Here is a 27470-nt window from a genome sequence, read left to right on the forward strand (position 1 = left end):
TTACAAAAATATTTAAAATTAAGTCATAGTTAAACGTTTGCAATGCGTCTGAGTCACTCCCCGCCTCCATACTTGTCCTGTGCGGGAAGAGAGGAGGACAAATTAGACCCTACCGGTGCAGGTACATCAGAGGTGGGCATGGCGAGTAGGTGGGGTCGCTGCTCCTCCAGATTGTAGCAGAAATCCCCAGAGGATCAGACCAGTGCGGAAACAGGTGTGGGGAGCCGGTTTGGACTGCTGTCCGAAGGAAAACAAAGGATTGTGAGCACTGAACAGCGCATGGTAAGTGGAATCATTTAGAGGAAAAGCTGTATTGAGTGGCGGAACCTGCTGTAGTACAGCCTGTCCGATTTGGATGCACTTGGCTTTATTATGGGTGTCTCACAATGATTTTACTTATGACCTGCCTTATATTTAAGAAGGTCAGGGTACCGACCGAGTATCCGTGCATTTACAGATGAATTGTCAAAGTTAAAGAAAAAAAAACTTCCATCGGTTTCATGTATTCAAATAAACGTCAACATATTACCATGCCGGTTGCAAAATGGGCAGTATGTTTTTGTGAATGTAGAGTCTTAAATACAAGTCTGTAGAAACTGGGTCTTACGGTCTGAAAGCATCCAAATGCTTTCCTTGAGCTTAACCTGCCTACTTGGTACTTAAGCAGGCTTTAACCTCTTCTACTGTTGCATGTCAGGGCCAAAACCTCTGGCCCCATCTTAAACCTGCCTTGACCAATGACACGTTTACGAGTGACCAGGTGTTGGAAGATAGTAAAGAAAGGTAAACTTGCAAATCGAAGGTTATATTGTATTCGATTGGAGTTTTGTTTCAGTTTCAGAGTAGCTTGCGAAATGTAATTACATATAGGGGGCTGGAGCTTTCCATCCTCTGTGTGTGGTTACCTGTTGCTCTTTCAACACTTCCCATGCTTAGATGCATTCCAGGACATTTTGAATTGTAGGTAGTTTTGGCTATAAATCACTAAATGTCACATTGTTGCTGAAAACATCAACCGTTGTTCTAAAAGTGGCTATTTTAAAGGTGACTAACCCTGAAAATAATTTAAGCCGTTAGAACTTTTTAAACATCTGAGGACTGGTTAAGGATTTTTGCATGAAGTTGGTCCAACAACTAGCACTCCTTTCTAATTATACCCTACAGAGCGCAGGCACTTTCCAACCTGCCAACCAACCCAGAGCGGAGGCACAAACATGGCTAAGGCCTTCCTTTTTCAAGGTAACAATGTTAGGAATGTCCCAGGTTGCAAATATATTTTTAATTTGTATCCCTCAGGATAATAACTGATAGCCCAAAGTAGTAGGTAAACCATCTCGAGTCAAACATCACTGAACTATACCCAAAATAAATCACCTGAACATACAAGTGTTCACTGATGAATAGAAAGGAGGAAAACATAAAAATTAGAGGTTGACGGATCCAGAACAATGCTTGTGAAGAGGGAGCCCATTTTAAGACAGGTGTGTGCCGTGCGCGCGTGTGTGTGTGTACCAGCGAGTGCACAAATAAAGCATCAATAGCCCCTGGTGATTATCAGCCTGCGGCTTCTCAGACAGCCGCTGCACATCAGCTCTGCAGATCTGTATCTGCAGACACACAGACTCCACTAAAAGAGAGCCTCCGTCCTGCACACAATTCTATCTCTGTGTTAGAAATACACACAGCTGTAGCTGCGGGGAGGGTTTCTCTGGCACGTCTGTCCTCTATAGCCCACCCCGTTACACGCACGCACACACCGGATATTATGGCAGAGCTTATCAGCAGCCAGAGTTAATCAAACCATAGCTCTATCCCCTAAACTTCTTATGTGCACCCAGCAATGAACATGCAGAACATGGCAGGTGGGGTAGTTGATCCTTGATTGATGCAATCAACATTTAATTAGGTTCACCTGTGTGATTGACATTTTACATAACAGTTTTGCATTTAGTTGTATCTTTGTGATGCGTATAAATTATACGTATCTGGAATTATCGTATCTGAATTGTATCTGGAACAGTGCTGGAATTGGGCCGGTACTCACCGGTACGCAGTACCGGCACTTCTGGTTCTGACCCATGGAGTACCGGCACTTCTTGCTCAGTACCGGCATGCTGGCGGTACTCCGGTACTCATGCACCGTGCCAGTACTCAACACTCTCCCGCCGTTCTTATTATACATCCATATATATATATACAGCCGCCCGGTACTCAGTAGATGCGTCATGAGGTGCCGAACGGACATTCTCATCGCTCTAACCGCTGGAGTTTCACAGCGGCTGTCAGCTGTTTACTCCTGTCATTCAAACAGAACGTGCTGGAGAGGGGGCGGGGCTTATCTTCTCCATGTAAATACTGTGGTGGAAACGACTATGTCAAAATTAACCTATTTGACCGTGATTTAATAGTAATACACGTTTCAAAATAATAATAATAATAATAATTCCGAAGTAACAACATACTGAAAACTGTTAGTAAAACCATGTTTTAATGCTTTACAATTTACATACCTAGATGCACGTGTGTTGTGTTTATGCAGTGCAACTCCCACCCAGTGGGTGGCTATGTAGAGTGATAGAACAGAGCAGGCACGCCCCCGAGAGAAGGAAAGCAAGTCACGTCACAAATTAGCATTTCTAAAATGTTAGCGTGGATTAATAAAAGTGCAAAAAGACAGCGGTTGTCGCCGGAAGAAACTTCAAATACAGAGAATGCTGTGCCTGTGTTGGAAATTGTGTCTGATGGGGAGCTTTCTTTGGTTGATCCTCCTGCTCCAAGTTCTAGTGCATTAGCATTAGCACTAGCTCCGCCGCCTCCTCCAGAGCCTCTAAAGTTAGCTGCTGCTGGCTCAACTGCCACCACCAACACCGGGCAAAGCGATGCACCTGACTGCTGGACAACGGACCAGGTGCAATATTTTTGCAAGACCAATGCATGGCTCCTTCTTAAAGATAAGAAGCTAGGATGTCGGATATGCAGAGATGTCAAATCTTTGGGAATACACACTGGACAAGGACTGAAACTGTCAACTGAATGGGGTGAGTGTGCAGTGTCTCATTTCGGTGTTGACAAGGGCAAACAACAAGCTAGCCTGAGAAAAAAAAAATCAAAGAACATAAAGAATCACAAGCCCATGTAAAAGCTGCTGACATCCTTACATCTGCTTCACGTGAAACTATTCAACATCAAGTGCAGTCTATGCATAAATCTGAATTAGACACCACTATCAGAGTTTTTCGAACGGCATATAAAATTGGCAAACATAGCCGGCCATTCACAGACATGCCAATTGATTTGAATGTACAGAAACTGAATGGGCTGAACGTGGGCAGGGTTTTGCACTCCAATAAAACCTGTGGCGAAATCATCGACCACATAGCTCATGAGCTGAAGAAAAAAATGGCAAAAGACATTACAGAAAACCAAAGAAAACTCTGTGTTTTGGTCGATGAATCTACCACTATTAGTGGTAAAACGGTGCTTGTTGTGTGTCTACGCTCAGCATTAGCTGATGCTGAGCCCGAAACGTTTTTTTGGGAGCTGATCGAGTTGGATGGAACAACGGCTGATGACATCACAAAGGCGTTAATGGAGTGTCTTGGAAGAGATTTTAACGAGGACTTTTTAGGTCAGTGTTTCGTTTCTTTTGCATGTGATGGGGCTTCAGTCATGCTAGGGAAGAGAACAGGCGTTGCTACCCAGTTGTGTAGTAAATTCCCAAGCCTGTTTGTGTGGCACTGCTCCAATCATCGTCTAGAGCTGGCAGTTGGGGATGTGGTCAAGGAGGTCTCAGGGCTCAATCATTTCCAGATCTTTTTTGACAAACTCTATTCCTTGTTCCATGCCTCCCCCAAAAATCAGAGGCAGTTAGCGCAGTGTGCGCAAGCAGTCGGACAGCGTCTCCTGGTGATAGGGCGTGTTTTGTCCATCCGCTGGGTGGCTTCAAGTGAAAGGAGCGTCAGAGCAGTCTGGGAAAACTACCGAGTGCTTCATGATCACTTCACAAATGCTGCAAACGACACGAGCAGGGATTCCAGAGACAGAGCAAAGTACAAGGGCCTGGATGATGTGCTCACATCTGCAACGTTTGTCAGCAATCTGGGACTGATGTACGATGCGCTCACAGAGCTCAGCGACCTCTCTCGGCAACTCCAAAAAAGAGAGATGACACTGCCTACAGCAGATAGGCTCTTAACTCGAGAAATACGAGTTTTTGAATCCATGGTCACCATGCCTGGCCCACACATGACTACAGTTCATACAGCTCTAGCTGAGAAGTCCTTCAAGGGTGTTGCCCTGCGTGAGAATGGCAGGCTTGTACAGATTCATGCAGGTCAGTTTTTCCGCAGTATGGTAGAGAATCTGAGACACAGAATGACTTCCACAACCTCCTCTCATGTCAGCACAAGAGAAATCCCATTACATGGCCGGGAGGCCCGGGACAATCAGCTAATCCAGGACATGAAAGTTATCCATCCTGGAAGTTGGCCTGAAGAGGAGTTAGACGTACAGTATGGGGACGTAGAGGTGCTACGTTTGTGCGAAGTGCTGAAAGTGGACAGAAGAGAGACTGTTCAGGGCTTTCGCGAATACAAGGAAACCAGGGCATCCCGTACACCTGCTGCCATGGAGCCTCTACTGAAAGCAGTCCGAACCATCGCTGTCTCCACTAGTCAGTGTGAGCGGGCATTCAGCTGCATGAACGATATCCTTACTGCAAAAAGGAATGCTCTCTCTGTCAGCCGACTGTCCAGCCTGGTTTTCATTAAATGTAATGGACCATCACTAGGACAGTTCAATCCGGAACAGTATGTGAGGTCCTGGCTGGCAAAGGGAAGGAGAAGTGCTGATGAAAGAGTCTGTCCAGCTCCAGCCCCTGATACTGATGTCCCCATGGCCTTCTGGAGCCTTTTCTAACAATGTGAAGTATATTGCAAAGCAGCTCACCCAGTGAGAAGACTTTTGGCATAATGTGCCGATTTGTACAGATCCTGGAGATAGAAGGACTTCAGACCAACCAGGGAGTTATCTGATCAGCTTGGTGTTCAATGTAACTCTTTACCATGGCTCAGACTTTGTTACTTGCAGTTACAGTTTCTCATTTTAGATTGTGCACATTTTGCATTTGTTTTTACATGTTCTTTGTTCATGCTCTTTATCATTTTTCTGAGTTGGAAAGTTAGATTGCATCATAGTTTACTTTATACATATTTGTATTCTTCAGTGGTGAAGTATATTGCAAAGCAGCTCAGCCATGTGAGAAGACTTTTGGCACTTTTTCGTTTTTCGTTTTTCTGAGTTGGAAAGTTAGATTGCATTCAAAATGTACAGAAATACTTAATTTTGTTAAAGCTTTTTATAAAAAATGCTTCTGACCAGAGCTTTGTTTCCTTGTCATTAATGTTGAACACCACCAGAGGGGCTCTCACCTGAAAGGTCTCTGCTTCATGTGTCTTCAGCAGAAGATCTAGACTTTGATTGCTATATTTTCAGTTAATATTGACCTTACTGGGCTTTAGCCATATCCGCTGCCTATCATAAAAAATGTTAAGTACAGTGAACCTTTCTAAAATATACAGTAGTAAAGAGACAAACCCACCAGCATTATAGTAGCCAAATTCTTGTTTGTGGGCTGTATATATAAAATTGACTTGAAAAAGTTGCTGATTTTAGAGTACTGGCACCTTTTTCATTCCAATTCAAGCACTGCGTATAATGGTTAATATGTTGTTGCTGCAGCTGTCAGAATATTTTTTATCCCATATTTGCACACAGAAGGGGATTTTTAAAAGCCCAAATGCAGCTCAGATGAACATAATGTAGACTCCACCACTGTAGATGTGATTAAATAAAGTGATTAATTATTGCATAAATAACGCTTTTTTTAAAAGGAATAGTCATATTTTGCAGTCAATTGGCTCCCTTTCACTCTTCCATGGTTTTCATTTTTAACACTGAGGTGGACCACACATACCCACCATGGTGTGTGTTCAGAGTTCCCGTTAGCCGGTAATTACCGGACTACGACCGGTAAAATATGCTGAAGACCGGCAAATCTAAATCTCTCCGGTCAAAGTGTCCGTTCAAAGTCATTTCCGTTTAGCGCAATACCACATCAGTTGCGCAACTTGCACCATTTATGTGACAGACAAAAGAGTATGTGACAGACAAGAATAGTCAATTCTAATGTCTAACACTTCATGTGGAGAAAGAGATGTCCTGTGTGGGTTGATTGTGCGTTGATCTGTTGGTAATGCCTCGGGGTTCCGGTGGGCATGTAAACAAATGCATAATGCTGCGCTATACTTTGCGGCCTCACCCGGTTGCATAGCGACGCTTATTGTTTAGGTGTCTTTTAATAAGCAGGTAGTCATATCATTAGCTAGAACTAGCTGGATCTGATCGATATGGACATAAACGCGAGTAAAGTCTAATCTGACGGGAGAGAGAGATCAGCTGCTGCTGACGAGTCGACACGCAGCTCTGCATGATCAGCGGTGAGCGAACAAAACACACACTTCAGGTTAGAATATCACACGTAGCTATTTTAATGACCTCTCAAACTACCTAAACTAGTTATAGATATGTTTAGTTTCACTGTCGGGTCACTCATTACTGATCCGCGAGCTGCATGATACTGACGGGCTGTCAGGAGAGGGAGAGCGCTCCGTTTATTATTCCCGTGTTATTGTAAATTACTGTTCACTTTCGAATAATGTAGTTAATCTACTATAATTAGTTTAATATTGAATCATATCAATTTGTTAACAGAAGACCTTTGACCGGCACTTTTCTCATTTTGTCCGGAAGATTTAAACTTTAACGGACATGTTGACCGGCGAAAAAATATTTGTGTGTGTGTGTGTGTGTGTGTGTGTGTGTGTGTGTGTGTGTGTGTGTGTGTGTGTGTGTGTGTGTGTGTGTGTGTGTGTGTGTGTGTGTGTGTGTGTGTGTGTGTGTGTGTGTGTGTGTGTGTGTGTGTGTGTGTGTGTGTGTTTAATATGCTCATCTGGACATCCTTTTTGTACGCCGTTTTACAAACACTTACAGCTCACCTGTGCATTGTGGTTGCATTTGTGTTGCTGTTGTCAATTTCTCCACCACAATGGGATTGGTCTTCGGGAAATTAACATTCAGCTGTGCAATACTCTTACCAACATCTTACTGTTCCTCAGCTATCAGTTATCAAGTATGTCTTTTTTCAGTCCTCCTTGAAAGGTCAGAGTTCAACTAACACTTAGCTGTGAAAACATGTGTCGGCTACTTAGGATCCGTATAGCATGTTACGCTTAGGCTACCTCAGTTTACCTTTGCCCTGTAATTTGAGCTTTCCACCTGCACGACACTTCCAGGGTCATGAACTGTATTTCATCATCCATCTCCACTTGATTGAAGTCTTCCTGTAGAAAAAATACAAAAATACATCAAATTTCTAGACAAAAAAACCCAACAAAAACTACTTCAAGCATAATTAGCATTTCTCATCATATACACCTGTCATTCCCAACCTCGGATACCAATATCAATTTCATGGGTCTAAAGTTTGTGCTTCCTATTGCTAAGTGTTTCTCCTTGTTTGTTATTCCAGGTCTCAACATGCTCCCTGATATCCATCTCCCTCTCCTCCTAACGCTGGTGCTTCTTCAAGGTTGGTTCCTTGGTTGTGTTACTGTTTGGTCAGTTTCAGTGGAGAAGTGATCTCTGTAGATACAACACTTCTTATGTGTACCCTGCAATGAAAATGCAGAAAATGGCAGGTGTGCTAGTTAATCCTTGATTGACTGAATCAACCAACAGTTCAATCAGGTACACCTGTGCGACTGGATGGAATTCAAAATAACAATACATTGAGGAAATAGTTTAAAGTTTTGGGAAATATGCTTCTTTATTGTCAAGCGTTAGATGAGAATACAGCCAGTTAGCTTAGCATCAATACGGTGACCAAATGAAAACAGCTAGCCTTGCTCTGTCCAAAGGAAACCAAAAATTAGATGACGTTATCTTGTTAATCAAAGACATTATTGTTTATTATTGTAATCAACAGTATGGGAATTAAGAGTGTTTGCTTGAAGCGACAGCTAACAAGTTAGCTTTACCAATCATCTAACATGGCCTTAAAACTGTTACTTTTATAGCATATTGTCAGTTGTTGTCTCGGACCTGAGGAATTTGGTATTTGCCTCAGGGGAGAGGCGGGATTCTTTGAGCAATATAATCCTGAGTTGTTTAAAAAAATGACAGCTTTAGCACCATCTGAAGTATTTATTACTGGCCTTTTTTAAAACTTTGAACTTGAGCAAACCAGACCGTTTCACCTTGTCAAGACGCCCTCTTTTCTTGCTGTGCTGATGATAACACAGATAGCATGTTGCAGTGCTTCACCAGATACATATCCACCTAATCCACCCTGTCAGATCACATTTCCCAGATAGTCAGTGAACTGATTGTATTTTTTAACTCTGATTTCAAGGTAATTTTCCAGACTACGGAGGCAGTAATGTGATTCTTGGTCATTTTCTAGCTACTGATTTTCCTGCAATGTTTTCATTCACAGTCATTAAAGATACAGTCATTTTGCTAGAGGCACTTGGCTGAACAGACAGACTTTTTGTTCTGAACATTGGGGCCCTGCTGACCATCAGAAGCCTTGCCAAGAACGAAAACGTTCACTGTCAGGAGGATTTAGGGGCTGGACTGACATTGGAATTAGGGGCAGATGAAAGGGGTCATGATAGAAAAAGGAGGGAATTTAGGCCTCTAAGTTGCAGGTGGTACTTTTCTTTGTTCACTTTATTGTGACATGTTTTCTTGCTCATGTATGTATGCTACGGCCCTTTTTCAGGTTTTGTTATTTACTCAAAAATGCTTAATAATTGTAATCACTAGTCTCGTAAATAGCAGTATTATTGGTAGTCTTTCTTAAGTTGCAGATGATGATTTTCAGAGTACATAATTATTTGAATGTCATTAGTGTCATTTGTTACGTATACCACCCTATTTTCAAAAGAGTATACAAATACTAACTGCACAACTTTCTTTCACAGAAAGATTAGCAGAGGATGAGGACACATTCAATATTGGCACCAAATTCTGTCATGCAGACATATTACTTGTACATTTTTGCACATGTAAACATTCTTTGATGTTTCTTTCCTTTTACATCTTCTTTGATAGAGGACAGACTGACATATTTTTTACTTGTTGTGATCCGAGAGAAGCTCTGTTCTATTCTGAGAGTTGACTCTGTTTCATGTGGAGATGTCAAACGCTCTGTCTCTGCCGGACAAATGCCTCTGTGGGGTTACCAGGGACAACCAGGCGTGATCACATGGGTTTAAACAGGAAATCACATGCCCCTCGTTCACATTTAGGCTGTACGTGTATGCCTGAATAGAGCGACGTCCATTCAGTGAATGGAGGGAAAGAATGTTTTTTCTTCACTTGTCCATTCACATTAGCTTTGAATACTTAATTATCCATTGCAAAGGGGGTCAAGTACGAGTAAATGAACTGTATACACTTCAGGGAAAGCCTCCTATTTATTATTTAATTATAATTCTGATGTTTAACATGGGAAATTGTTGAGGTTTACAGATAAGTGTGATTATCTTTCCTCCTTAGTTGTCATTTTATGAGATAAATAGCAATGATAGGGAAACATTTGGTATTCATTTGTTTTGCAAAGATTGTTGTTGTTGTCCTAGTAATCATCTTCAAACCACTCAGATTTATCTTGTGGTGGTCTCGTACTTTTACATGCCATTAATAAGTAGCCTATCCACATTTATTAACCAATTGTGTGTGTAATTCTTGAAAAAGTCCTTACCTGTTTATATAGAGTGTTGATTTTTATGGTTGGCCCAACCACTCTATCCAAAACGCATGTATATAATACTGTCTACTTACATATGTGTGGACATTTGCCTGACCCCTGTGTTGTTTCTCCCTTGTAGTCCAGCAGGGCACCTCGGTGCAGGAGATCCAAACCGACCATGACACCATTGTAAAGATCAACTCAGCAGCAGAAAGTGAGTAAAGACAAGATTGTGGTGGGAGATCTAATCTGTTGACAGAGATGCACAAACATGTTAAAGCCTGTTGTAGTAAATAATTAATACATTCTTGAGCACATGACCTCGGATTAGTCCTCTGAGGTGGTGGGTGGTCTTATTAGCCCGGTGTGTGTGTCATAGAGGAAAGTGTTTGGAGATTACTTTCTTGTAAGCAGATAGGCGGCACACTCTCCTCGTCTCTAATGGCCCTCTTCATGATCAGCTGCAAATTCTAACGTGACGGCAACACCGTTGATTATTTACGCCGCCAGCGAGTACAAACTTGCTTTCTCCTGGGGGATGTTTTTGTGAGTGCTCCTGGGAAAAGAGAAACAAGCAAGCTTAGCTGTTTTGTCTCTTTTTATGGTAAGGTATTATTTTCATCTGCTACAGCCCATTTACCCCTTGTCAGGATAATCCCATAATATCCACAAAGAACAAAAGAATACCAATTCATTCACGGGAATGCAAAGCAGACAATGACTGAGAGTGTGGACCTACCAGAGGTGGTAATCAGACCTTTTACTTCAGTAAAAGTACTAATACCACAGTCAATGTGGCACAGTGTAAATATACTAAGCACTGCATTCATTTTTACCTTAATACAAGTTAACAAATATTAGAATCACTTAAAGTATCAAAACAAAAAGTACTCATTATGCAGACTGGCTATTTTCTGAGTTTATATAACATCACTTGCTTATTTTAAGTTAAGCTGGTAAAAGGTGGAGCAAACTTTTAATTACTTTTTAAGATGCCTCATGTCCTGATCCTTAACAGTACGTCATAACTCATTAGTTGATTAATACCTTGTTTGAGTAATATGAAACTGCAATGTAACTACATTAATGTTGTCAAATGAAGGTAGAGGAATAACATGTACTATGTTGCTTCCAAATTGTAGTAGAGTAGAAGTATAAAGTAGCATGTACCTCACATGTGTGCTTAAGTACAATATTTGTGTTCCCATGGGAAGAAATGCAGTGCTCGGCAGTCATGGACATCCTCTTCCTCCTGGATGGTTCTTACAGCGTGGGGAAGGGCAGCTTTGAGAGGTCCAAGCACTACGCAATAAAGCTGTGTAAAGCACTGGACATCGCTCCAGACAAGGTTTGTCTTCTGCTTTTGTTTTGTGTGTCTTCCTCTCTCCCTCTTTCTCTCATTTACACAATCCTTATCAATCCTCATCCAGATGCGGGTCGGCGTGATTCAGTTTGGTTCCTCTCCTCGGCTGGAAATCGCCCTGGACTCATACACTACCAAACAAGAGCTGAAGAAGCACATGAAGAAGATTTCTTACAGGTGTGTTTATGCTCTCCTTACACCCTCAGATAACAACATTGGGGGGGTGGGGGGTAATCCGTTTTTTGAATACATCCAAACCACAAGTGTCTATGTTGTTTCAAGACTTAAACTGAAAAATGGAAAAACGTGTATTTAAATGTTTGACAAGTAATGTGATCTGGACGGGATTTAGTTTAAACTCTGCTCCTGAAGGCAAAACACTGATTCAGAAGTAATACAAATACTCCCTGGAAAGGAAAACAAATTAATTTCAGATTAGCGGGGTACACCGCAGGTGGTCACTGGATATTGGATTAGTGCACAAGCCGAGAAAGACGAAGATAATTTGTGTGTGTGCATGTGTGTATGGTTTTTGTAGTTTGGAATTAACATTATTGGCTTGCCATCAGCTTTGAAATGGCTACCCAGGTTTAATTATATTAGCTGTCCCCTTGCCTCAAATCAAAATAGTACCTTGTATTATACTGCTGTATAATGTAGGTGTATGTTTAATCATTATTTCTTACTTTACCTTACCTTACAAACAATAATTGTCTATTCTGTATTTGCAATATTTCTTTAAACAAAAAGTATAAAAAAGACTCAAAAATAACCAATTTATTTTTAGTTGTCTCTGGTTATGTTGAATTGTCTGTAAGCCTTGAGCCAAAATCTGTAAATAAATGCTGCAAAAGCAAATCCTAAACATATGTATATAAATCTGCACTTGTATGCTAAGAAGCCAATGTTGTTGGTTATCAGTCCTGAAGGCCTTTGAAGCTTTCACTATAATGTTTTGTAGTTTCAGCGCCCTAGAGAAAGCACTGTTTTCACAGCTGCTAAAATGGGAAATATGATAAGATTGCATCTAAACACCTCACTTCAGGCACTTCCTATGTTTCAGAAGGTCAGTCTACTAACAGTCATGAGACACTCTGAATCTGTTTCCTGTGTCTAGTGGTGAGATAAAAAAAGGCTCCTATCGTGACTGACATTCATGGGTTTAAAATGGGTTGTGATGAAATGTTGCAAAGTCCATAAACATGTTCAATCCAAGAAATAAAAGAGGAATCGAACCAAAATGTATCTGTGGTTTGCTTTGGCAGTCATATGTGGTCAATTGTTACCTATTATTACATATTTTCAGTTTTGTTCTAACAATAACTTTAAAAACTCTGAATTTCCAGGGGAGGCAGCACCCAGACAGGCCTGGCTTTAAAATATGTGCTGAAGAAAGGTTTCCCAGGCGGACGCAACTCCTCCACTGTGGCCCGGATCGCCATCCTCCTATCAGACGGGAGGTCCCAGGGCAACGTGGTGCAGGCGGCTGTGCAGCTCAAAGAGACGGGAGTGGTCCTGTTTGCAGTGGGCATTCGCTTCCCCAAGTACGTTTGATAGTAGAAAAGATAATAGATTGCATTTTGTCTGCATTGGAGTCTCTTAAAGGTCCCCTATGATACTGTTTTTATCAATATATTATAGGTCTCAGACAGGCCCGTACCCAGAATTTCATAAATACCGAGGTCCAAAACATGCTAGGGGAGCTCGGGGGCAGGCCCCCCCAAATTGTTTTGTACACACAACAGCATTTGACTCTGGGCTCAGCAGGTTAAAAACTAAAGAGGGGCTTCCACATGTGGCAGACCAGCTGCCGGATTTGGCATCTCCACTTTGTCCAAGATAGTCGTACTGTCACCAAAATCACACTGGTGTTTGCTGTCCCTTTAGTTTGTGCACAGAAAAGCATTTTACTCTGGGCTCAGCATATATATCTATATATATATATATTTTTATTCTTTGCCTTTCAAAAGCATTACATAATTATTCACACAACACGAAAAGAACTTAATGTAAAGTATTTATTTCAGCTTCCCTTATTATACATCCATGGGTAGTCCGGACTGTGGCTGTTTGTTGATAAATTGGTGTCGTCGTCTTCTTCTGTTTGCTGTATGTAGGCTACTTTGTTATGCAGCGCCCCCACCGCCAGTAAATGGAAGTACTACAAAGAACCCTGTTAATTATGTGCAGTTATTTCACAGGTTTTATTATACACCTCGAAAAAATTACCGAGGTCCGGACCTCCGTGACCTCAATGGTGGGTACGGCCATGGTCTCAGATATATACAAAACATGTCTCTGAAGTGTTTGGCTCTAAATACCAAACAGATAATTGCAGCATCCCATAATCCCCTCTGTTTCAGCCCTGTTTCAAAAGTGCTGATTCTCTGTCTGTTACTTCAGATGAAAATAAGGAGCCCCTCCCCACGCCCCTCTGAGAGATATTTGGTTCAAAAGAACACAATGGTGCTCTAGGAGGAGATTCAGGTGATAAGGTGGGGGGGTGTTACATTGGTTGGTGATTGGCTAATGGTTACTCAAGCCAAAACATCGTTATGACATCATAAAGTGGCCAAAATCTGATCAGCTCATTTTCAGACAGGTTTTTATATAAATGGATCAGGACAAAAAGTGAGAGAATCTTTTTTCCTGAAACTTTCAGAATCAGTTTACACACATGTTTAAACACATGAAAAAGTGGATTTTGCATAATAGGTGACCTTTAAAGTTCTTGTTTTCCAGGTGGGAGGAGCTACATGCTTTGGCCAGTGAGCCAATGGAGAGCCATGTCTTCTTCGCCGAGCATTTCAATGATGCTGTCAACGGCCTGTTCACCTCACTCAGCACCTTCTCTGTCTGCAATGCCATTCCTGAAGTTGGGATCCCTCAGATTTTCACTATCGGTATTTATAAGTGCCCTCTCCCTCACTATGTTCATTCTCTGGTGGCTCTCTCTCTAACTCCTTCCAACTCCTGTCCTGTCCTGATCTGGCTCATATCCACACCTGTCTTTTTGCCATCCTTCTGTCCTGTTCCCCAGGCTGTCATGTGGAGGTGTTTTCCTGTGTGAGGAAAACACTGGAGACCGTAAAGGAGCTGCAGGGGAACTACATGTGTTGGAAAGGCTCCAAGGGTTATTCCCCATACACTTCTCTCTGTCCATATTACAGGCAAGTGCTAGTGAATGCTCAGAAAATGCAAATGTCCTTGTTGTCTTCCTCATCTGAGAGGAATTCCTGCACTTTTGACAAGAAAAGCCCCCCTATTCACTGAAACTGGTGTCAACGTTTAAATAGCTTCAATGTCATCTCAAAATAAAATGTTCTGTCACTTTCTGCATAATTCTTCAGTAAAAACGTTCCTGTAAATCACCAGAAGAAGAATTTGGTAGGAATGTTGTTCCCACAGCAGTGTCTGACAGAGACAGGTTAATAATCAAAGAAGGAAGCTGTTGTCATTCTAGCTCAGACTGGGGACAACAATGATTGTTCAACAGGGCAACTCCCATCTGTTAATGTGCTGTGTCAGTGCGAGGTTGTTAATAAAAACAAAGTGTGATTCCGCCAGAAGCTCCCGAGGCAAATTAAAACGGCCTTGGAACAAATTAATTTCCCAGCACATTACAGTACTACTTAACCACAGTGAGCTGGCCTCACTGTTTAGGGAAAACAAACTTTTCATTTAAAATATTTCTCGTAAGCCACTGTGAAATGCTCAGCAATTTCTTCACAAAAGCTGACTTCAAGCACTTTTAGGTACAGCACAAAGTAGGATTGCTGCTTGTATGATACTATGAAATAAGACTCTAAGATATTCATGTAAATAGAGATTTGAATAAATTGCAGTTAACACATTGGAATCAAAGTGACACTGGTCATAAACCGTCTGTCAAATGAAAACATGTAAATATATAATGCCTTCCATATAGGCTGCTTATCATATTAGTAATGCATACCTCACAGTACAAATCTTTGATTCGTTTTCAACCTGTGTTAGTCTAAATGTGTGTTTTTCAGGTACACAAAGATGTACAAGAGACACCAGACAGTCTGCCATCGGACTATCTGCCCAGGTGACAACACCGATAACTCCCTCTCTTCCTTTCTTTGAAATGAAGTGTATTTGTGTAATTCCCTGCCATTCTCTCGCTCTCCCACTGAACTGTAGATCCCTGTGACTCTCAGCCCTGTCTGAATGGAGGCACATGTGTACCAGATGGGCAAGAGGGATACAACTGCTTATGTCTTCCTGGCTATGGAGGAGACCCACACTGTGGTCTGTACACTCACTGAGATACTATATTTAGAGATGGCAAAAGTATACACATTCTTTACTCAAGTAGAAGTACAGATATTCGTGTTTAAAAATACTCTAGTAGAAGTACTGACTAAACTTCTTTACTCAAGTAAAAGTAAAGAAGTATGGGCTTCTAAATGTACCCATAACTACCAACTGTTTTAAAGTAACTGACCTCACTTTATATTAATAGAACAATCATGTCATTGCTAGCTAATGAATGTTTCCATGCTGAACAACGGCAACATGACAACGTTTTCATTGGTCACTCTTCTTTAGAGAAGACCAGGAAATGATGGATACACGGATCATATTCAAATCAATAGGCACGCAATGACTCTTAATAATAATGATCACTCCACCAAACACAGATTAAAACTAAAGTAACAAACTTGTGTTAAAAATGTAAGACGTAAAAGTAAAAAGTAGCGGAGTAAAGTACTGATACCAGAAAAATGTACTTAAGTACAATAACAAAGTATTTGTACTCCACTACTTCCCACCTCTGACTATATTGGCTGCATACTATCTCTCAAACTAACTAATTTGACCCTCCCTCCCCCAGCCCCTGCTATGGCCCTGGACTGCTCCGTAGACTTGCTGTTCCTGGTGGAGGGCTCTGCCACCCTCACCTTGGAAGGCTTCCTCAGCCTCAAGTCCTTCTTAAAGCGCTTCCTGCACAGCGTCATCGGCTCCAACAGCCCCAGCAAGGTGGGCCTGGCGGTGTTCGGAGGAGAGACCCGGGTGGTGGCACCGGTGGATAAGTACAAAGGGGACCTGAAGGGTCTGCTGAGGGCTGTGGAGGCCCTTCAACCAGTGGGCGGCGAGGCCCTGACAGGCGAGGCATTACGCTACGTCACACGTCACGCTTTTGTGAGCGCGCCAGTCTTTGCGGACGTCACAGACGACCTGCCCCGCGTGGTGGTGCTGATCACCGCCACGCCTGCTGCAGACGAGGTGGTGGAGCCCTCTAAATATGCACGAGACAGAGAGATCTTCCTGATCGGGGTGGGACCAGTCAAATTAAAGGAACAACTGAATAATATCACAGGAAATCCCCAGAGGACTATCAGCTACACACCAGCTGAGTTCAGTGCCAAGATCCCTGAGCTCAAGGCTAAGATCTGCAGCGTGGATCAGCAAGGTAGAGACTGACTACTTCATTACTTATGAAATCGGTGAAAGCCAATAGGAGTCAGTCATTCCAAATGTAAGATATAATGCTTGATGAATTATTTGTAATTCCTGCCATGTTTAACAACAGCAACACCACATGAAATATCTGAGTACATACTCAGATGATAGGATAGAATTAAATCTTTAAAATCTTCATTTTCGATCAGACGTGGATCAATTAAACCTGGATTTAGCAGAAAGTGCATTTCTAGGGTCTTGAAATACCTCTTCAAGATCATGTTGTGTACTTTTTAATAAATACAAATTGTCTATGTATTTTAACATTCAAATTATTTATTTATTTTCTTATTCAGGTTGTCTGGACCAAGCAGTGGACCTGGTGTTTGCCCTGGATTCCTCCGGTGCTGTCAGCCCGGATAACTTCATCATCCTGCGTGACTTTGTACGCAGCCTCACCGTCCATTTCGACATCAACCGCGACTTGGCTCAAGTGGCGCTCGTGTCCTACGGTCGGAGAGCCACCACCGTCTTCAACCTGGACAAGCATGACACCGGCTCCTCCATCCTCAAGGCTGTAGATGAGGCCAACTACATGGGTGGAGTGGGTTCAACGGGCGCCGCTCTACTTCACATCCACTCCGAGGTCCTGACGGCGTCCAAAGGGGCCCGGCCGGGGGTCAACAAGGCCGTGGTGTTACTGACAGACGGCTCGGGGGGGGACGACGCTGCCGTTCCAGCTCAGAAGATCCGAGATAACGGAGTGTCAGTGTTTGTCATCGGGATTGGAGACGTTCAGAAAGACAGGCTGCTGCAGATCGCGGGTTCAGAGGAACACATGATCTCCGTGCCTTTTTACGAGGATCTCAATTATTTTGAGGATGTGCTGGTGCAGATGCTGTGTTCAGGTGAGAGGGCAGGAACACCTTTCTAGGACAGCTTGTTCCATCTATAGAAACTGAATCAGAATACTTTATTTTTCAGCCGGAAATTGTGTGGAAGGATGGCGGACGGGTTTGAAGGGATCTGAACAAATTATGTAAACATTTTGCTGTGGTATCCAACTCATTTATGATACATTTCCTTTCTTTTAGAGGTAAAAAAGCCGGTAAACCTATGCAAGCCTAACCCATGTATGAATGATGGGACCTGCATCCTGTCCAAAGGGAGCTTCCGCTGTCAGTGCCAAGGCTATGAAGGACCTCACTGTGAAAGAAGTAAGTCTGTTTTCCTTATTTTCTTCCTTCCTTCCTTCACATCCACCTTCCTGCCTTCATTTTATAAATGCATTATCTTTACTCCATATAGATCCTTTTCTTCTAATCTGTTTATGAGTCAAAGCTACATACAAGACTAGTTTTCTGACTGCTTTTCTTACTTGTACAACTTGACTCTGTTTTTAAGACTTTGCAGTAACAGCATCCTTTGCAAGTGCATTCATTTATTTCTTCAATTTATCCGTAGAAAGCATCAGGCCTTCCTCCAGAGGAGATCTCCCGAGGCCTGTTGGTCTGAGGAAGAAGAGCCACCAGGAGCTCCTGGATCGCTACAAACTGCACCGCAGGAGGCATGCTGTCTGACAACACCAACACAGAAACAAGCCACGTATGGACACTTAAGAACCGAGGATGATAGCGGGTACACATGGGAGTAAAGGGAAAGCTAATGTTACTGTTTCAATATTTAAACTGGAGTTTAAGGCACTTGTTGAGATTCTGAGTGCCAGTGTCTATATGTGTCCTAGTCAGAGACTGTGTCTCGTTGTTGTCTATTCAAAGATGTAAACTTTTATATTTTATTATAATATAGACTAGAGTATATCTAAGTCATGATTGTATTATTTTTATTGTATAATATACACAGCCCTTTTTCCTACTTACAAAAAAGACAAAAACATAAAGGTTTCGCCAAAAAGCTTAAAACCAAATGCTCAGCTATTGTTTTATTATAATATTTGACATTCATTTTTGCAAAAAGACCCTTCTGATTTCAGATATACAAATAATGATGTGTTTCACTATTGAAAGAGAAACAAAACAGGAAAATGACCACCTGACAAGCCCTAAAATTGTAAATTCAAAATGGCTAATGTTTCAAATTCTTAACCAAAACTAACATTTAAACTCTTTGAACCTAGATAAATGTTTGAAATGTGAACATCCTATTATCAGTTGACTTTCCCATAAATACTTTATTTTTTCATTTTTAAGAAGTGTATGTAGTTACCCTGTGAAATTGTAATGCTACACGCATTTTAAAGTTACAGTGAACCTTTGATCCATTTTCACTGGATGAGAGAGGACATTTTCATAAACAAATTACCAGCCAACATTGTTGTCAGTACATTTTTATTTGAATAAAAAGTGCATTTTTAGCTAGCAATACAAGCCAAATTAGGCTGAATAATGGCGTAAATATATTTACATCTTGGCTAACCGCATATATGAACCAAGCTATAATCTAGAGTGTACAACATTGCCAATTAAGTAGAGGGTCTCAGTGGTTTAAAATGTTTGGCTGTTTTCATTCGTGCATCATCATCAAGAACAATTGTTAGTCTGGCCAAAATGCCACTTCATCAATGTCCTCCCTTGAGCAAATGGAGAAAAACAACCATGAAAAAGTCATTAAAACTCAGATTATCCAGTGGTGTTTGAGAAGACATCCCTCTGATTGGCTCTCTGATTTATAGTCTTGGCAAGAAGTTGATGAGGAATCCAGAGGGAGTAGGGAGAATGTTGATTTAACCGTCTGGTAACACAGTGGTTCCTGTTGCAGAAAACAGACTAGACCAAGAGAAACTTGTGCATTTGAGAGTTCAAAAAGGTCATCAGGTTTCCCTCTAGGTGGTGGATTTCTTCTCCCACTCCTGAAAATACAATAATTATCAAATGATGTTATTTAAATGCATTTAATACAAGTTCATACACTTGCTATGATGCATCCTGATACATACATCCTTCCTCACACATGGAAGTATCTTGTTTAACTGAAGCATTTGCATTTAGAAGTATGTATAGTGTCACCATGGCTTTCTGCAGGACTTTTCCTTTGGTGGCCATGATGGAAGTAGGTCTGCTCTTTAGTGCAGATGCAGAGTTGACTGGGGATCCTGGGTCTGCACTGGTGTTGCTGTTGTAGGGTTGGGATGAAGGTGATGGGGATGATGATGTCGACTGTAAAGCAGGCAGGGTTGTTGCTTTAGGCTGAGGGCAAACAGTCAACAGTTAGTAATGGAGCAAAGCAAACAGGACCCTGGCTTAAAGATCTCCTATTATGATGTCTTTTATACCTAAATATGTGTCCCCAGTGTGTCAGTCGACTCACAAAGTGTCCGAAAATAATAAAACCTTTTCCTCCTTGCCCACATCTCTAAAAATGGGGGTACAACGGAGCTGATCCAGATTTGCTGCGGTCATTACGACATATCGGAAATGTGGGCTGGCTTCACACCCACGGCCCTATCAGAAACGTTGCTGTATCACAAACTATGCGCGACGTATTTTGGAAGTAATATGGTCTGTGTTTACATTAGCAAGCATCGCTAACACTCAGAGCTAAGGACCCCGAATCAGCACTTCTCTAACAGGGCTGAAATAGAGGGGTATGAGGCATGGCTAGAATGGGTGATCTGTTTGGTATTTTGAGCAAAACGCTTTATAGACATGTTTTTTATATATTTTAGACCTATAATGTATGCCTACAAATAATATAATAGGAGACCTTTAAAGGCTTATATAAATCATGTTTCCTCTGATAACCTGCACACTTACCATAGGTGAGTCCTGGAGGCTGCTGTCCAGTGTGGTCCCGAGTGTGAACGGCCCTGACTCCACCTTCTTCAGACTTTCCTTTACTTCCATCAACCGTAGCTCCACCTCCACCCTGCGGTTCTCCGCCTCCCGACACGCCTCTTCCTTCTGCTTCAATCGGGCTTCTAATGAGGCCTGCTGCTTTGGATCTGAGGATAACATGCAGCTGTCAGTCACACAGATCAGTGATGACCTTCAGTGTGTGTCACAGGAAGTGCAGATGTACCTTGGCAGGCGCTGAGCTCCTCTTTGGTTTCTCTCCTCTCCTTCTTCAGGTTTCCCAGACTGCTCCTCACCTCCTCCCGCTCTCGCTCCAGGCGGTCGCGCTCATCGATGTAGCGCCGCATATCTGCCTCTGTGCGGTTCTTGCCCAGTTTCCCTTCCACTGCACCGGGACATCCTGGGAATCAAAGAAAGATTTAAATATTGTACATTTTTAGCTAGTATAACAATCCAAATCTAGATCTATCTTAATATCCAAATCCTTGTTAGCTTTTTCCACACAGCAAACAAAGAAACAGTGGTTCAGCTATCAATTCATGTCTTTAAAAACCCTTAAAAAAAACTTTGAATCTGAGAAAACACCTTTTGAATTCAGCAAATAATAAAGCATTTGGTCAAATCCATTGCCAAGAATGAAAAAAAATATGCATTTGTGATTAAAAAGCTAGTTTCTTTTGGAATTTAAATCTGCATTATGTTTTGAAGGTGTTTCTTTGAGTGTAGAGGACGCAGCTTTTCACTAGGGGGAGCCATGGTAATGTAAGAATACAGAGGAAGGGAAGCAGTTTATCTAACTCAATGGTAAAGACAACAGTTACTTTTTCTCAATAAAACATTATTTTAGGAGGTTTTCCAGTTAAAGTTGAAAATGTTTTTCCGTCCTCACCTATGGTATGTGCCTTGGGCCGCAGGGGGACAGGACTGTGAGGGAGTCCAGTAGAAACCGTTTGACCTTTATTGATCTGAACCACAGGGGAGGTGAATGCCTGTGAGATTCCCACACTATTCCTCTTGGGGGTCTCCTGGCTCTGGGACGAGGTCTTGACTGGCTGAGGGGGAGTCTGGGGTAGCTCTGGTTCTGGTTTGCTGGTTATAGAGGTCGAACTTGTTCCATTTACCACAGGTGATAAATCTGGCTCTGTGTGGCTAGTTGAGTTGGCCTGGAAATAAAAAAAATGTAGGAACAAAATATGTGATTTATGCTCAGAAAATATCAAATATGTTTTTAAATGATATAACCTACCTCTTTTATTTGAGATGCTGGGTCCTCTACTGGGACTGGGGACTCTATAGAAGTCTCTTTGGCAGCGGGGGCTTTACCTCCGCAGGACGTATGGAGGAAGGAGCGTACAGGCACCAGGTCCAGGTAAATCCTGTTGTCAGGGTCCTGCTCTGTTCCCTCTGAGTCCTTGCTGTCCTGTGTGCATGTCTCAAATTGTTCCTGAGGATTGTTGTCCTCACTCTCTGGCAGGACATACTCTTCAGCATCCTGTATTACACAGGAACAGGAAGTTATGAGGTGGAACGGAGCCAAATTGAGGACACAATGTAAAAAATGAAACTGAAATGAACATTAATGATTCATGTATTTACTAGTTTTCTAGCTTGTAAAAGGTAGTCATGAAAAAAAATCACAATTTTCTAAGATTAACATATCTTATTTTGCATATTTGTGGACATTAATGCTGAATCAATGTCCTTTTTTCTACAAATTAAATAAGATTTTTTGGTTTGTGGGTAAACATATTTTATAACATTTCAAAGGTGACTTTGACTCAACTTTGACTCAACAAACAGGAATATGCATGGAAAAATATCTCAAGTTTTTGTTCCTGGATACCATACCTCTGGATCAGCTATAGACGCCACATCATCATACAGTTCATCAGAGTTGTGAGGCATGGAGGGGGGGGTGTCTATGTAGTTGTTTGGCTCTGAATACCTCCTCTGCATAAAGCTAGAGAGACATAAAAAGAAAAGTCCCACTTGAATATCGGGCCAAAGTATACATTCACATTAAAGTCAGCAGTAGTGATGATCTTACTATAAGGAAGTCTTGGCAGCGTTGACGATGCTGGAGATTCTCTCAGCGTTAACGTAGTCGTATGTCAGCTCCTCGGGGTCCGTCTTGCTCCCCGTCTGGGACAGCAGGAGGCCCAGCCAGTGGCCCATGTCTGCAGACGTTTTAGCCTGAGAGAAGAGGAGATCAAAGTGCATTTAGTTCATACCATGCACTTGCAACATTATGAGTCCCAAGCTTATGGTTAATGTTGCATACCCTGCGTCGGTTTATTTTAATGAAAAGATTTCAACAGCATGGGTGCCCGCAGTATTTCAATATGCAAAATGTTTTAAGGAGTTACCATGTCCCCAGCTGAGCATTAGCAATTACAGTCTCTTGATAATTAAATAATGTGTTTGAAAATGCTGTTTAGGAACGCATTATTCTGATACATATAAACAGCTATTATTATTCTGGGGGATTCAAATAGCTCATCTAATAGAAACTGTGTGAAGCAACTCATAATGGTTTGGTCCAGTTTTGTAGGAATTCAATGGGTGATAATCTTGCTGAAGTTTTGGTAAATACTGAACTTGTGAAGTTTCATTTTGTTAGAAAGCAAAAAGGACTCATAAAATGGTGTCAGAGCCTTTAAGACTAAACATTGGATTCCATGGCCTAGGACCAAATATGCGCTGTAGCAGGGTGGTACTGGAAACCTAATGTATAAGGGCGTGAGCAATAGTCCCTGAAATCCCAGAGGATACACACCCTTCAGTAAAACACACACAAACACGCAGACCACCCTTGTGTGCACAAATATAATACACACAAGTTAGATGTCAGCAGAAAGTCAATTCCAGATGAGGACATGTTAGTGTTTCCTATAATAAACTGTAGACACCATTTCTGCTGACTGTTGTTTTTTTTCTCCAGTTAGACTTGAGGCAATTGCTCATATTATCTTCAGGAAACAGTTTGTACGCCACTAGATAAAAGACGAGAAAGACGTCAGGGTGTCAAACTCTTACGTGATAAACAGTGTCAAACCATTTACTGTAATGCAAGACATTTGTCAGGATGTTACAAAGCAGCACAACAGACAGTGGTGGTTTACCTCCAGGGTGGCCAGCTGACTGCCATCCATATTGATCCTGAAGGAGTACAGGTGCTCGGGGATGGGGTCGGGCAGGACCCTGCAGCCCCCCAGACTCACTGCTGGCTGGCTCACTTTGTTCTTGCTCTTGTCATGGTAAAACCATAGCTGCCCCTTCTTTACAAGACACCAGCAGGTCCGCCATTGGCTGTTCACCAGCACGTTGAGGTAGCCTGACAGAGGAGAGACATTTGCAATGACTTCTTCTTCTTCGTTCCATGGTCATTTGACCTTAGCAATAGTTATCTACATGTGTTTAATGTCATTGATTATTGCTTAAATCCAACAGACTGTTGTGGTACTTTCTTGGTGGCTAAAAGAGGTCAAATTCTCTGTGTCAAGAAATTAAAGGTTTTGAAGCTACCACCACCCCTGCCCCATTTTTTTTTTTTTCCCTCTATCCAATCCATGTCTCTGGTTATCCCTAGTTAGCATGATCAAAATGATTCTATTTAATGTATAAAGTATATGGGTATGTAGGTATATCAGGAACATGTTATGCTTTTTCAATTTATATCGGGGGTGCATCAAATACAAAAATAATAATAATACTTGCAAATACATACAGTATATTGGACATTTTCATGATATTATTCCAATAAAAGTATTATTATTTTTTAAAGCTAAGAAGGCACATAAGAACAAATCTATACTGGTATCAAAAGGAATTTACACATAGAGACTTTCACCTTCAAATACCACGGGCTGTAGAATAAAAAGTAACTGTGTCAAAGGAGAGGAAGTGCAACTGTGTTCATGCTTTGGGAGCTTATTTCATGGCACAAAATGCACATTAGTTCTCTGCTCACCTGAGGTGTCCACACATTTCTCTGGGCTCTCCAACAAAGATTGTTTTTTCTTGCCAATGTTCATGAGGTTGCTAAACTTCAACCCTGCTCCATATTTTCTTTTCACTGAAGGGGAGGAGAATAATTCTGATTCAATAAAAACATTTCATACTATCAGATAGGCACAGCATCACCAATGGTCTTAAACCCAAATGTTGGAAAACTGAAACAATAAAGCGTTGAGGAGTGACTCACCATCTTTGTTTTCAGGAGTGTCAGCATGGCTGTCAGTGCTGCTTCCACTCTCTGAAGCCACTGAGTATCTCTCACTCAGTTCTCCCTGAGAGTTCAAATCAATATATTAGTCATATACTGTATTAGGCAAGTTCTTTAGAAATACACAAAAAGACTGTTACAGAGCCCTACAGTTTATATATGCCTTTCAGATCTCCTCTACAGGTTATCTGAGCAAAGAACGACACACACACCAAAGCAAAATGTTTAAAATAAGCGTACCTTTGTACAAATGAGCCTTGGGGAGTCAGACTGTGAGTGCTGTGCGTCACAGTTTTCAGCTGGCTTGGGACTGATCTCCTGTATCACCTAATGAACAGGAGGTTGATGAGTCTTGACATATTCAAATGTTATTTATGAATTAAAACACAATCTAAATCACACAACAAACGTATTAACTATTGTTAATAGGGTAAAGAAACCATGACAACATGATCCACACAGTTTCTGAGTCCTACCTTCAGCCACTGCTCCGTCTGCTCCTTGCTCTGCAGGCCGAGCACGATGGCCTCCCCTCCAACTGGAACGATTTTTAATTTGTGCTCTTTCCTCTTCATCTGTTTCTCCTTGTAGACCACACTGCAGCCCAGAAGACTCACATCCAGGAGAGGCGTCTGCTCCTTGGAGCTCTTATAGCACTGTGAGAGGCAGAGATAACACAACACTTTAATAAGAAATAGTACAAATCCAGCTCCAGGACCCTGGTATTAGGCATTTTGGCTCCTTGGCACGGGGGGCTTTCTCACCATTGTCAACCCAAATTAGGACCACATAATAATACACCAATTTATACATTTATTTACATTGGATTACACTTTTCCATTCTTAAAAGGTCACCTATTATGCAAAATCCACTTGTTCATGTCTTTTATACATAAACATGTGTCCCCTCTGTGTAAAGAGATTCTGAAAGTTTCAGGAAAAAAGACCCCCTCTCTTTTTTTCCTGATCTATTTACAGAAAATCCTGTCTGAAAATGAGCTAATCGGATTTTGGCCACTTTGTGATGTCATAATGTTTTTTTGGGTTGTGTTACCATTAGCCAATAACCAACCAAGTGACACCCGCCCACCTTATCACCTGAATCTCCTCCTAGAGTACCATTGTGGTTTTGAACCTTCAAAAAGGGGCTTTAATTCAAACTCCCGCAATGCCTTTCACCGACCTGCAGGCGATGGTCTTTGATGACACACAGCTGTTTGGCCCACTGTCCAAGCCACTTCTTCCTCCACAAGAAGGCGCAGATCCGAGCGTCCTTCATCAGCTCAATGGACGCCTCCGCTGACGGCCACTGGTGCTGCGCAGATTCTGACTTTCCTCTGGTCACCTCTTCCTCATCATAGGACTCGTACGAGCTGCTAACTGCATCCCCGTCATCTAAGAAACAAAAATATGATAAGAAACTAAAACAAAGAGGCCACAAGGGGAGAGGGTGGGTTGGGGGTGAAACGGCATGAGTAGCAGCAACACAAATGACACTGTTAAATGATGTCAATGTATGACTCCTTGATCATGATGACATCCTCCAGAGAAGAGGATTTCCTTGCAACAGCCACATGAGCTGTTGAAGTATTGATGAGAGATGGTGACAGGATAAAGATATGATGAAAAGGAGAAAAACAAACGAAGGAAATTGATAAGACAAGACTGATTAATGACTTTTGTCGCATGTCATGAGGTTGTTTCTCTACATGCGAGACGCTGGTCATGCTGGACAATGGCCCGTGCATATGCCGTACATAAACACACACACATCCAGTGATAGAGAGGTAGCTACCCCTGTTGATAACAGCATAGATCACACTGTCAGAGCTGTGCACTCGCATCCAGGGCCCTGAGAGGCCAAAACAGTCCAGATCTAACAACATCATAGAAAACAGGAAAAAGAAGGAGGACAAGAACAAGAAGAAAACGAAAAGAAATAAGAGAGAAGTTACATCTAAAATAAAAAATGCCTGATTAACATTATTCATCTATATATCGAATTAAACATATTTTTATAGCGGGTGTCAGCGATAAGAGCAGCAGGTGTTAAAACAACAAGACCAATCCATGACACCATAGCTGTGGTTTAATGATATTTAAGTAATGCAGCAGTTCTGATAAAACACCTTGTGAGCTGTTAAAGTAAATTATTTACCACAGCAAGCCCCAACTACTCATGTGATCTTAATGTATGATAACGTCTTGTATTTCTTTTTGTAACGTTCTTCTTGCAGTGTGTGAAACCGCTTTCTCAGATAACCAGAGATGTTTCCTGTTAAGAATAGGTACATCAGAAAAGTGTGTCAAACTGTTTCCATGACGGTAAACAGCTCAAGCTCAGAGGTTAAGGTGTTGTGAAAAACAAAATAGGTTTTTAACTCACGTTGTGTTAGTTTCCTTTAACTAGGCCTTACCGAGAGGATTCTAAAATTCTGTGACGTAGGTTTAAAGAGTAGAAGAAGAGTGACATTCAACAAGAGTTTTTACCATTGAAAGTTTCCTCGTAGGGCTGAGCCTCCTCATAGTAGCTCTCTGAAGGGTCTAAACAGGCGGGAGCAGGAACTGGAGGTAAGGGGAACGGCTCTCGACTCACCACACCCTGACAGATGAGAGGAGGAAGAGACAATATGAAGGTTTACACTCACATATATCCAATGATTGTCCTGAGGAGGAAAATGTCCAGGTTAACAAATACACACCTACTGTAGACACGCACATAATCCATGTATTCGCCCCCCAGGCTAAACATACATGTGTCTAATCCAGCTGTCACTTCAGGAGTAAGTAGGGAATTCCTCATGTAACCAATCGCAGTCTGACCGC

The 27470-nt window shown here is 41.8% G+C and overlaps 2 protein-coding genes across 4 annotated transcripts in view; one reads left to right on the forward strand and one right to left on the reverse strand.

The window, feature by feature from the left end:
• The first annotated feature begins 139 nt into the window (after positions 1-139).
• Positions 140-18936, forward strand: vwa2 (von Willebrand factor A domain containing 2). Of its 2 annotated transcripts, none has more exons than XM_034214421.1 (14): positions 140-282; positions 7589-7648; positions 9954-10028; positions 11029-11162; positions 11245-11354; positions 12524-12721; positions 13920-14080; positions 14218-14347; positions 15194-15249; positions 15345-15452; positions 16039-16617; positions 16964-17515; positions 17702-17824; positions 18072-18936. In XM_034214421.1, exons 2-14 carry the CDS (start codon positions 7597-7599, stop codon positions 18185-18187), a joined length of 2394 nt encoding a protein of 797 aa, XP_034070312.1. In that variant the 5' UTR covers positions 140-282; positions 7589-7596; the 3' UTR covers positions 18188-18936. The 2 variants fall into 2 exon arrangements, with proteins under 2 accessions (XP_034070312.1, XP_034070311.1); XM_034214420.1 differs by lacking the exon at positions 140-282 and adding an exon at positions 6449-6497.
• A 1-nt stretch (position 18937) lies between these two features.
• The window catches only part of afap1l2 (actin filament associated protein 1-like 2), a 40120-nt gene continuing 31587 nt past the window's right edge, over positions 18938-27470 (reverse strand). Inside the window, exons 5-19 of one of the 2 annotated variants that reach the window (XM_034214419.1) lie at positions 27135-27246; positions 25828-26039; positions 25121-25300; positions 24885-24971; positions 24624-24708; positions 24390-24494; positions 23542-23753; positions 22467-22612; positions 22268-22379; positions 21666-21911; positions 21309-21582; positions 20646-20819; positions 20381-20568; positions 19634-19783; positions 18938-19476 (exon numbers count right to left, since the gene is read on the reverse strand). In XM_034214419.1, coding sequence (XP_034070310.1) covers positions 19450-19476; positions 19634-19783; positions 20381-20568; positions 20646-20819; positions 21309-21582; positions 21666-21911; positions 22268-22379; positions 22467-22612; positions 23542-23753; positions 24390-24494; positions 24624-24708; positions 24885-24971; positions 25121-25300; positions 25828-26039; positions 27135-27246 — 2310 coding nt within the window. In that variant the 3' untranslated portion in view covers positions 18938-19449. Of the gene's footprint in view, positions 19477-19633; positions 19814-20380; positions 20569-20645; positions 20820-21308; positions 21583-21665; positions 21912-22267; positions 22380-22466; positions 22613-23541; positions 23754-24389; positions 24495-24623; positions 24709-24884; positions 24972-25120; positions 25301-25827; positions 26040-27134; positions 27247-27470 lie in introns of both variants that reach the window. The other variant, XM_034214418.1, reaches the window with a different exon arrangement.

Source organism: Gymnodraco acuticeps, unplaced genomic scaffold (genome assembly GCF_902827175.1).
Source record: "Gymnodraco acuticeps unplaced genomic scaffold, fGymAcu1.1, whole genome shotgun sequence".
Classification (NCBI taxonomy): domain Eukaryota; kingdom Metazoa; phylum Chordata; class Actinopteri; order Perciformes; family Bathydraconidae; genus Gymnodraco; species Gymnodraco acuticeps.